Source organism: Parus major, chromosome 11 (assembly GCF_001522545.3).
Source record: "Parus major isolate Abel chromosome 11, Parus_major1.1, whole genome shotgun sequence".
Classification (NCBI taxonomy): domain Eukaryota; kingdom Metazoa; phylum Chordata; class Aves; order Passeriformes; family Paridae; genus Parus; species Parus major.
Window position 1 is genome coordinate 3,397,768 of NC_031780.1, and position 12,527 is coordinate 3,410,294.

General features: G+C 42.1%; 1 protein-coding gene across 1 annotated transcript in view; it reads left to right on the plus strand.

The window, feature by feature from the left end:
• Positions 1 to 1,772, plus strand: part of KCNG4 (potassium voltage-gated channel modifier subfamily G member 4) — a 16,747-nt gene extending 14,975 nt beyond the window's left edge. The window contains exon 4 of the mRNA XM_015639549.2: positions 1,711 to 1,772. Coding sequence (XP_015495035.1) covers positions 1,711 to 1,772 — 62 coding nt within the window. The remainder of the gene's footprint in view (positions 1 to 1,710) is intronic.
• The last annotated feature ends 10,755 nt before the right edge of the window (positions 1,773 to 12,527 follow it).

Genomic DNA, 12,527 nt, shown 5'->3' on the forward strand with positions numbered 1-12,527 from the left:
CACAGAAACGTGCACATGTGTGCATCAGCAAAATACACGAAGCAAAGCAACAACACAGGTTACAGTGCTGTCCTCTCCCTGGCATAGGTATAAGGAGCAGCCAACCCAACAGAGCCAGCTCCAAAAAATCCCCATGGAGCTGGAGGCTGGGAGAATGTAAACAAGAGTTTATTCCATGATAAATGCTCATTCTTCTCTATGACTACTCAGAATAAACTGTCTCTGACACTCATGCATCTTGCTGAATACCTAGTAGTGAAGGAGTAACAAACAAACAAACCAGCTTCTGCTGGCACAAACACACTCGTTATTCCATTTGCCTGTGAGTTCCCAGTGCTCTCGCAGTGAGTATGCTGGGCCAGGCGTTAGGACACGTTCTTTCAGGGCTTCACACCAGTGTATCCACAGCTCATCCACCAGGCACACAGATACAAATCCAAATTCTGTATTTAAGGCCAGTAACAAGCTTAAAACCGCTGTATGTGACAGCTTTCAAAGTTTGCCTGTAGCCAGACGATCAACCTGTACCCACCAAAATGCACTGCTTTGTGTAATACACATACTGTTTGCAAGAGCATTTGCTTGAAAGGCAGTTGTGGTCTGCAGACTAAACATATCATACTAGACAGCAAAAGTCTTCAAATTTCTTTTTCATATAACTATTTAAAATAACAATGAGGAATAAAAGAAGCCCAAGCTTACTCATCATATCAAAAAGCCTTGGTGTTATATTTTTTTTGTTGAATGGTGATGGTTTATCTGGAAGAAAGATAAAAAATAGACCTCTTTTAAATGTGATGGTAGCTCAGAAGTATCTAAAGGTATAAATAGTAAAGAATGAGGGGAATGATTGCCAGGGAGGCAATGGGAGTAATTTCCTGATGGGAGTGGAAGATTCCCCTTTGGGAAACCCATGTACAGCCGAAAGGAAGCAGCAGGGCTTTGCAGAGGTCAGCGATGCTCTTTTAAGGGTAGACTGGATGGTTTTGTACAATTTGACCCTTTAGATGGTGTGAATGTGGCCAGTGAGCTCCATACAAGCCACAGGTGTGCACAGAGCTGTGTGTTCAGGGCCCATGTCAGCCACTGAGAGCCCCCTTGACACCCCCAGGGCTCTGACACGCTCAATTTTGGGTATGTATTAAAGCACTGAGATTAATCAAGGCCTAAATTAGTTTTTAATCAGATTTCCAGCTTTCATTACTCCATTTCTTAGCTCTTGCCAAGGTCCCCATGTCTGTGTGATGGGGCCAAGCTCAGTGAATGACCTCTCACCAGGAACAGATTTTGGCAGGCTCCACTCCTGCCCAGCCTGGGAGGTTTCCAAACCCCATCTCCCACCTGGACACCCAAAGCCAGTCACCTGCAGCTTCCTGCAGGCATTTGGGAGCCTTGGGGTTGAGCTGCTCCCCTCCCTCCTGCACAGCTGAAGTAGAGAAAAGCACAGTTTTTGGCACAATTGGGATGACGTGACTGGAATTAATCTCTTGGGCTTATCTTGCTATTGACCTTATGATTCAAACCAGAGGAACTGCAGCAGATTATTCATGGGGATGTTCCAACACAAGAGGAACAAGCTGACTTTAGATGACAGGCATTTACATCTGCCCCATTTAATGTGCAATTGCTGCTGGTTTATGCACAGGTCCATCTGACTTTTTATTTTTCACAATCAGCTTTTTTTTTTCTTTTTTTTTTCCTTTCTTATAGTAATTCTCTACAGCAGGCCCAGTGAGATGATAAATCGGACAAAATCCTGGTCTGCAATATGAACCATTCCTCTCCAGGGTCCTGTGCATGCTGCTGCCACCTTCATTTCTCTGAGATTCTGCCCCTCTGGTCTGTGCCAAATCCAGTGCTTGCTCCTGCTGACTGGAGGCTGCTGGACACAAATCCTGATGCAGAATTGCTGCAGCTTTTTTTTAAAAAAAACACTTCTCCCACTGACACACACTGTGGAGATAGAAACAATCAGGTAGGGCAGCTGATTTGTTTTTTCCAAGTAACAATATCCTTATTAGCTCAGGAATGGGTTCAAAATGATTGCACACAAAATTAGCCCAGCCACATGGCTCTAAAAATGTAAATATCTGGTGAAATATTGGTGTTTTTACTGCTCAAGTGCTTGTAACAGCTCCATGTCCAACAGGTTCTGTTGTGTAGGTGGGACTGGGCAGTGACAGAAATCCAAACCCTGACTCAGTTTAATATATTTATATATTATATATATATATATATCTATATAAATATATAGTGTTTAACCCCATGTAAGCTCCAAAACAGCCCAAGGATGTGCTGAATCACAGAGTTCAACCAAACAAACAAAGCACCACTGCTTGACAAGGAAGTGAGGGCTTGCACTTCCAGCAGAATCTGGACCGTCACTCGTATTTCAGATTTTAACTTGAATCTCCTCTGATAGCAGGGCCTGGGCTGAGCCAGCTCTCACAGAAAACAATCCTGAGTGATTCATCGTGGTTCCAGGGGAGGGAAAATATGTCAGGAGGAACATTTAGTGCTGGTGTAACTCAACTGAGTAACAAATTCAGAACAAGCAGTTACAATTAGCAGATAGTGTTGTTGCCAAGATCGTATCATTTCCTAACCAGGTTTAATTAAAAGAGCAGTTCAGCTGCCTGGCACCCAGATTCTCTGACTTCAAAGCCTTTTCCCTGGATCTAAATCCTAGAAACAGCGGAGGAGCAGCACCCATCACCCAGGGGAACCACGCTGTGCAGCCCTCACCAAGGCATTACATCGCTTTTGAGGTTTCTAATTGCTCCCCTGGCACAGCAGCCCCTCCTGTTGTTGTGGGAACCTGCAGAAACCCCCACCCTGCTGCTTTTTGGGGGAAAGCAGGAATATATCCTGCTCTGCAGCCCAGCTGTGGACACCAGCCTGCAGGAGTCTGTGAGAACACAACACAGACACTCCCACCTGGTCTGACCTGGACACAAAACACAGAGAATGGCTTGTGATCAGGGGCTAAATGCAAATTTTCTGTGATGTTGAAATCCCACCGAGGGGTTGAGACCTTTGTCCTGACCTAACTCTGGTTTCCTCAGGGGTTCTGCAGGTTGTTCCAGGTCTCTCTGCAGCCCTGGTACCTCCCAGCTGTCCTCCAGCTGTTTCTCCCCTGTGACTTTCACCAGTTCCTCTGGGAGAGAAGCATTACATAAGGTGGACATGTTATTATCTCACTAATTAACTTCCTTTAATTTCATAAGTTCAGTATTTTATTATTTCAGCCTATTATTAGAACTCCTGAAATTTGCTTTTCACCCTTCTTTGCATCCAGCCACTAACATAAACTTACCAGGTTGATTAAGTCACAAATTCATTGAGGGAACAGTATTTTATTTTAGGAGCAACTTGCAAAAGAATTCAGGGAGTGGACATGCATTAATTATAACAGAACTATTTAAAACTTGCACTGGTCAACAATTTTATTTCAAACACACCCAAACACTGTTGTGAAGTTATTTTGATCAATTAAGCACATCTGCCGGGAGAAATTACACTCAGCATGTCCCTTCTGGTGTTTTTCCCCATGAAAGATTTTATCCCTCTTTTTTATAATTTTTTTGGTTCAGAAAATTATTTTAATACATTGCAGTGACCTATAAATAATGATGAAAACCTAAAAGGTCAAGGAGAGGAAGAAGTACAGCACATCCCCAGTTTTTACTTCTACAAGTAATAAATTATTAGCCACGTGTTGAAGTTAAAACTGATAAAAGGCTGATATAAAAGTCGTGTTTCCTAAATGCAGTTGGGTTTCTGCAGGGTAAAATGAAGATATTCCAGCACATTTTAGTGAAAATATTGAATTCCTTCCTGTGAACTTTTGGTTTTGGTAGCAATGAGGCTCTTGCCCCTTCCCTGAGTCCCAGCCCTGAGGAACAGGCTGCAGATCTGCTGGGCAAGCTCCAGTTCTTAATTTGCAATATTAGGATGAAACCTAATTTCTCTGTTTTACTGGGTTACTCTGTTTTTTTCCTGGATATCTGAAATGATGCTCACAAGAAACAGATGAAGAGAAAGAACCGAGGTGTTTCCCCTCCCCCTGCACTCCTGTCTTTACCATTCCACTTCTGGTAGAAAACAGCTCTCAAAAAGCTTATTTTCCCCAAATTTGGTGTTCCTGTAGTTCCCTTGTGCCAGGGAAATGCTCACAGAGGGGGAAGAGCCAAAGCTCGTGCACTGTAACAAAGACCTGCAACCAGAACAGCATCACAGGAACACACACAAAAACCCAGCCTGGATTATCAGCACTAAGCAAAAGTGCTTAAGGAGCATTTTAGCAGATTATTGCAGCAGATCCAGCAAGAGGGATCAAAATCTAACTCAGATTTCATTATTTTCTACTCAGTTCCTGCCATAACTACAGCAGCTGTAAAATCAAGCAGATATCTAAAAGGGAAGGGCTGCAGAAAACCCTTCAGGTGTTTCTCCTCTGGAAGTTACATTCTGTCATGCCATCAGTAATAAAACATAACCATCCTGAAACAGCAATTCCAATTTTAATGAAAAGCTCTACTTCTTCATACCTGGCAAATTCTGTTTTAAAAAGTCATTTAGGACTTAATATATTAGCACAGGACTCCAGACATGCATCTAATTAAGTCATAATAACTTCTAAAGTTTCTTCCTTTCCAGTTCAGCCAGATATTAACCAGTCAGAGGAGACAACAGGTTTTGTTTCAGCTTCTCCAAAATAATTTCATCAGCTTTCCAGAGGCTATTCTCAGTAAGAACAAATGGACTGATACAGAATTTCCCTGTGGCCTGAAGCTCAAGCAGAGGAGGAACAATTAATGTTGAATTTGCAGGGCAGTGAAGCCTCTGTGAGAATCCCAGGATGTTTCAGTTTATTCCAGACAAACTGTAGGAGCATTTTCTGATGTTCCACTTTATCTCTGCTTTATCTCTGCATCCAGGCCCACATCCCTCCCCAGACACAGATCCAGTCCTTCCCTTGCTCCGTGGCTTCTCTTGTTTTCACCTGCCCACATCAGGAATTGTTCCTTTGCTCCACAAAGTGAAAGAAATTTCTTATTAAAATTCATCACCTTAAAGGTACTGTGTGAGAAATGCTAAAGATAATTGGGTTGCACTCATGAATAAAGAATATTAATAAAACAAAGAGAGTGCTTTTATGTCCCTCAACCAACAGCTCTTGAACTGCCCTTAGAGCGTGTTACACCCTCCTTTAAGAAAATAGCCATTAAAATTTTCTAATTAAAGTTTCATTTGCAAATCCCTGGTTTTGAACTATCTTCAGCAGAGCAACAAAGCAGGTAACAATCATAAGTTTATGCCTCGAGGATCTGATTTTCCAAATCATTTGTGTTTGCATTGGTCTGATGTTTTATTTACTGTCCCAAAGCTTTCTGAGCTGTCTTGCTCCACACCAAATTAGTCAGAGCTCTTCTGCCTCTGAGAGTCTCTTATATGAGAATTTCACAAAAATCACCTCAGCTCAAAGACAACAAACTCCAGGAAATTTCAATGCTTCTGAGAGGCAAAAAGCTACGAGCTCATGATTAAAGAAAAAAAACCAAAACTATTACACAGTTCAGCAAAGATTCATGAATACATTCCTCCAGCACAATTTAGATTTTTAGAGGATATTTTTAGAAAAAAGAGGATGAAACCACACACTTCATCTGCAATTCCAAGCCAGATGCAAGGGTTCATACCTGGAATGAGGCTGGCAGGATTCAGAGCAGTCATTTCCAGAGCTGATCAAGATAACACTATCAGCTCATTAGGGTGTGAGCATGCATGCTTAAACAAATTAAACTCATTTCATGCTGATACAAAGATATCTGAGGAAAACTGAAGGTCAAAGAGATTTATCCCATAAGGGATTCAGAGTTTGAGAAATGTTAAACTCCAGGAAAGATGAATTTCTGAATAAAACTGTAACAAGGGTCCATTTCTCTGTGTCATTACACAAGTGGCATTAAAAGAAACCCCAACCCCAAATAACAATGAAAATTCACAGAAATGAATCTTTAGAGCAAGAATATTGAAGAGAACACTCCACAGAAGAAAAATAAGTTTCAAATTATCTCCCAAAAGAGCAAAAATATGTCAGTAGATAAATTTGCTGGGCTTTCATCCTATTTATTGAAATAACAGCAAGTTAAAGGCCCATCTTTGCAGGTTCTGGGATAATTCCTGTGCTAAGTGCTTCCAGCTTTTTGAAAGTCTACAGAGCTTCGATCACTCAGTGCACAGAAATATCCCAGAAGTGCAACTAAATATTATGATAAGGCAGTTAAATTTTATGCTTTACAATACTTCATTTTATTGAAGTAGCAGAGATTCTGACAGATGATTCTCCCTGCCTGCCTCTATCTCAGTGTGGAACAGCAGAGATGGGAAGAAAAGCAGCCCAGATGTGGTGTAAATCTGGGTGTAAATCCCAAAATCCCAAACTCCAGGGGTTCAGCCCAGCTCAAGGGCAGCAGGAGGCTGTGAGCACTCTGACATCGCTGCTGTGTGTTCACTGCTGGCCTCATCCTGCACTGAGCAGCTCTGAAATGTGAAAAAAGTCCATCAGCAAGCTAAAGAGAAAGATCAGCCTTTCTTTCACCACCGAGGGCAACGCTCCAGGCTCACAAGAGTTGTTGGACTGTGAGTCCTGCAAACTGTTCATAAACCCAGACACAACCTCAGGCCTTTGCATAACATTTTTATCTTTATTCCTACCACTGAACAGTGTAGCTTTACCAAATATACTGCATATACCTAATAGATATCATATATCTAATATCTATCATATATATAATACAGAACACTAACAGCTCATTATATATCTAATATATCAAACATATATAAAATATAATTTATACATATAATATACAATATATAATAAATAACATGTAACATATAGCATGTAATATATAACATATAATATATAACATGTAATATATAACATGTAATATATAACAGGTAATATATAACATATAACATATAATATATATTTTATATATATATTTATATAATACAGAATACTTCCAAACACTTGCATTTCCAAAAGGGAGGGAATTTTACAAGGTCTTCAAAGATTTCCAGGATGGCTGATTCTGGTGGGAAAGTGAAATTAAAAACCCCACGGAATTCTTGATTTGTTCTTGTTCCCAGCTAAGAGAAAAGGGGTCCACCAAAGAGTCACCAACAGCAGAGAATATCCCAACCTGTAAACTATTAGGCAATACTTGTGTCCCTGTGTATGAGACAGAATATATTCAATTTATAACTAGAAGGAGGTGCAGAACCTGCTCCTCAAGGGCACGTTCATTTTGAGAGAGAAATTGGCACAGACAGAGCGGTTTGCTGGCTCAGCTCTGGCTAAAAAGCACCCTGCCAATGTTTATGTGATCCTCCTGGTTTTTATTCAGAGAGCAAGAGAACGCAGCCAGAAAGTCCTGGACGAGCAGGCTGAACCAGGCAGATACAGCACTCATTTCTCATCACTGCTTTTCTGCTGAATAATCAAGCTTAGAATAGCTTGGGAAGTTTTCCTCTTGTAAAATGTGGTGGGTAAGTCAAGAGGCTTCTGAGCTGAGCACTCTCCACAGGGCTGAACTCGGCCAAAATCCATCCAAGGTCCTGTGCTTGCATGTAGGGAAGCAGGTCTACAGGGATGTGGACTCATGGGGGGTTTTCCTCATGAAACCTGTGGGTTTGCCCACCAGAAATTACAATTTCATTTCCTTTCCTTTTCCTTTCCTTTTCCTTTTCCTTTCCCTTTCCCTTTCCCTTTCCCTTCCTTTCCCTTTCCCTTTCCCTTTCCCTTTCCCTTTCCCTTTCCTTTTTTTCCCTCCCCTGTTGTGCTGCATGGGGACCATCCATTTTTCCTCGGCTGGCTGTAGGAGGATCAGCAATTCCAGAGTGCCAGAGCAGGCACTTTTCAGTCTGGCCCATCCCAGCTGTGACCTGCAGTTGCACTCCTCAAAACCTCAGTGCTCTGGCCTTGGCCCCGCTCCAGCCCAGCCTCTGGGTGACTTTTACTGACTGAAGGAAATCACTGAGGAAGTCTCTGATCACCAGATGCTCCCAATGTCCCCGTGAGCGCAGTGAATCTGCAGGAACAGCGCTCTGGGGCTCAGCCAATGTTAAACCATCAGTGCTGAGATGTGCTCCTGCTCCTCCGGCCTCTCGAGGAAATGAAGCACACACGGGTGGATGATGTGCTCACCCTCCTGGGGTTGCTTTCCAACTCTCTTAAAAACAGATCTGAACCCAAAACTGGGGCCAAACAGGGCCCCCAATCAGGTCTCTGTGAGGGTCCCCTTCTTATTTCACAGCTTTTAATATTTGAATTACCAGATCAGAGTTCACTGAACTTGGCAAAAAGATTCTCTGGCCCATGAAACCCCCAGAGCAGACTGTGAGCACCCTGCTGCTGACTCAGACTGGTTTGGGTTGGAAGGGATATTAAAAGTCATCCAGTGCCACCCCTGCCATGGCAGGGACACCTTCCACTGTCCCAGACTGCTCCAAGCCCCGTCCAGCCTGGCTTTGAACACTTCAGGGATCCAGGGGCAGCCCCAGCTTCTCTGGGCACCTGTGCCAGGGCCTGCCCACCCTCACAGGGAAGGATTTATTCTTTAAGTCTAACCTAAATCTCCCCTCTCTCAGTCCAAAGCCTTTCCTCCTTGTCCTATCATTACATGTTGCTTTCCAACAACATTTCCAACAAATGCAACTTGAGCTTTTCTCGTTTCCTGCTCAGTCAGCAGCTGGACTCTTCTGGTAACCTAAATGCTCAGGTTTACACCAGAGTCACCTCGAGATCTCTGCTGTTCCTTTGTCTTCAGTTCCCACCCCTGTAACCTCCTTCCACCTGAGTTTTGCTCTGCATGGTCCCCAGCAGAAGCCAGAACAAATCCCTGAGCTCCTTTGCATGACAAAGCAGCAGAAGCCACATAAACCTGAACACGTTTCCAGGCTCAGCAGAGCATTGCACTCATTCCTAACTACAGACATCGTTCACCAGGCTCGAGATTTTACAGGTGCTGAGGTTCTGAGAGCTGTGAAATGAACAATAAAAGACTTTGGGTAGCTTGGCATGAAGGCAAGATTGCAAATGAATGTTAAGTTTTATTCAGGTTTACCCAGAGGGCAGGAATGGATCTTGCTGTTAAGGGAAGAAAAATAAAATAAAATGTTTAAAATTTCCATCACAAGGACCTACAAGGAGTCTAGCTCTGAAGAGAATGAGTATATAATAATAATAATAATAATAATAATAATAATAATAATGATGATGATGATGATGATGCCCATATCCTGGGTATTATTAGCACCACACTCTAACAAACTGAGCTCAGCTCAGAGCCAGGTGTGTTTATTCCATATATTATCCAGAGAGCACCACCTGCCTGCAGTGCTTGCCTTTAGCTGCAGGTGGAGGGGTTCATTCCCAGCTGGAATTCAGGGGAAAAGCTCATCCCCAGAGCATGGTTTGCCCCAGCACATCACCTACTCCAGCTGCCAGCCAAGTGGCATCAGGTACTTTAATCAGTCCAGGGTTCCTGTTGGAAACAGGAGCTGTAAATAGGACTGGAAGGAGCAGGAATTGTGTTCAGCTACCAAAACAAGGCCTTGGGGCAGCTCCCAGCACGCTGGAGCTCAGGCCTGCTTTTCCTCTACATTCAGATCATTCAAACCTGGGTTAATTAAAGCCCTCAGTGTCTCGTGGCAGAGATAACTTGTATGAAATGTTTTCTTGCAGCACTCAGAAGGAATACCTGAAACCCTCAGCCAACAAATAACGCAAGAGAAAGTGGTTCTAACCTTAAAGACTGAAAGAGAAAACCCAGCTCATTTCCTTCAGCCTGAATTCTCTACAGAAAAGATGATTTTTTTGAGCTCCTGCCAGCCAGCACAGCGACCCCTCAGTCCCAGGAGCCAGAATTCCCCACCAATGCCAAACTGCTCCTGCCCCTAATAATTGATAATGATCCTGGCTGTCCCTCACCCCAAGCCTGATTAATTAACTCAGAGATTTCTCTTCTCTTGCTGGGGATCTAATTCTCTGTAAAGAGAACCAAAAAGGCAGAAGAAAAAAGGGAAAAGCTTTAGCTGGCACTCATCCAAACACCTATCTTTGTGTGAAGATAATCTCCTGAGGGAGGAAAAGTGCACAGTAACTTCCCCAGGACACAGTGCAGCAGCAGAATGCTGCATTAGGCACACTCGGGGCTTTTTTGCCCCTATTTAGAAGAGTAAGGCTTTGTCACACACTTTATACTGTCTCCTTTCACACTTCAGAAGCATCAAGAGCAGAGAAAGCTCAGGCCCAGCCCTCCCTCACAATGAGCTCACTCTGAAAGCAGCAAATAGACTTGGCTATTGATGTGTGCCTTTCCAGAAGGGAAGCTCCAGCTAAGAGCTGAAAAGCTTCCTGGCAGCTCCTGGTGAAACAAATTACCTCTCTTTCCATGGATGAGAACAAGTGGACCAAATTACAGAAGCATTAAAAATCAGTCAAGTATTTCATCATCTACAAATGCAAATACAATGTGTGCAAGCTGAGAGAAAGGCAAACAAATTACTCCTGAAAAGGTGGGTGGGAAGAAAGAACAAAATGAATTGATCTTTAGACCTCAGCCTTTCCTCTGCAGATTAATCTCTGCTGAAATTAAACCAGATTAAAAATCTAACCACAAAACCAAAGGAGGATTCAAGTCAGTCATGCAAGAGCAAACATGATTTTGGTCATCACCCCAGCCCAGCCTGGAGGGTTTTGTTTCACATGGAGCTGCTGAAATGACAGAATTGGAGTTTGAGCCAGGGTTGCTCTTCACTCCTTCTCTGCAGGGCCAGCAAAGTTTGCCCTGAGTGTGGTACCTGCAGAGAGAGGACAGGTGTGTGCTCACAGGAGCTCACAGGCCATGCAGAAGGTGAAGAAGGGAGAGTGATTTATTATCACCAGACAATATTAATGACATTCTGCAGGTCTTTTTCTACCTGGATATTTTTTTTTCTTTTCATGAAACAGCTGTTTCCTTCCAAACACAACAAATGGTGATTTATGTGCAGCAAAATCAGATGTGAACACCGCCTGTAATTAACAGGTTTTCTTTTCTTACCTGTTAAATGTCAAAGTGGAAGGGTAGATCTTCAGTTTGCTCTAAGAGAATATAAAATAAAACACAATAAGAGCTGGCCATCTCTGATAAAGATGCCTGTAATAACTGGGAATATATGATTTGAGATTTCACTGGGGAAAAAAAAAAAAAGGAAAAAAACACCCACAAATTTCTTTTTTTTTGTGTGTAAAAGCAGAAAGTTTAGCTTAAGCTTTTAGCTGGCAGCTAAAAGTAAAACACCAATTGTTTCTTAGGCTGAATTATCACTACATGTTTCATTAGGATTAAGTAGTATGTTGTTATTAGAGTAGTCAGTGATTCAGGATGCCAGAAGATTGGAAGATTAAACAAAAGCTAATCTCTAGAAAAGTAGGACGAAATGCTTTGTTTCTTTTTCAGGAAAAAGGATTCCCAGGTTCTCAAAAGCTGGCTTGGTAAGGTGATATTTTTTTTTTCCAACAGCAATATTTCCCCATTTACCTCTTCAAAAATAATTAATTTTCTAAAAAATATGTGTACAGAACAGTAGGGATCAAGAAGCACTGGTGGGGTTAATTTATTTTTTTTTTTACAATTTAGCAATAATACTAATAATAATAGTAATAATAATAATAATAGTAATCAGAAAACTCTCTGGTTGCACCAATGATCAGAGGCTGGCACAACTGGAAAAGGCTTTGTTTGAAGGGGTTTGCAGAATTTGAAGAGCTGTCAGCAAACCACTGACAAAATGCTGTGAGAAGTGAAAATTTAACAAGGTATTTAGAAAAGGTTAAGGTTTTCTATGTGAGGAAGATGGTGAGTGCAGAGCCAACCTCCCAGCACAATCTTACACCAGGTTTGCCTTTTATTTTTAGTACATTTTCAGCAGCATCTCTCAATTTCTCTATTGCAATGCCAGTGGCATTCAGGACTGGTAAACAGGAAAAAGTGACAATGATAAATACAGCTCTTAGTAACATAAAACACAGAGAAACTCCCACAAAATGCTTAAGGTTTTGGACCTTGTAAAGAGATTTTAAAGGACTTAAAGGACTTTTGACAGCTATTAACAGAAAGAATCCCAGGAGTTTAGCCCTCAACTCATGCAGAAAGTTCTGAAAATGGTCTAAAATAACCTTTGAAATGTACAAATACCTATAGTAGCTCTGAGAGATGTTCATTATCCTGCTGTACGACAAAGAGATGGCACATATTAAGTAGATCTCTTGTATAGATCCATTAAATATTCTCTGCAGAGGAAGAAACTTCCTATCCAAGTGCAGGAGACCGACCTGGAATGGGAGCAGCACAAATATCACAGCCCTTGGAAGGTTTTATCCAGGAGAGAGGGAAGCTTTAAAACATTTGCAATTCATATCTGAGTGATGTCTTGCTTTGCCCCCAGGCTCCCATTTCTGCTGAGAGTCCCAATTA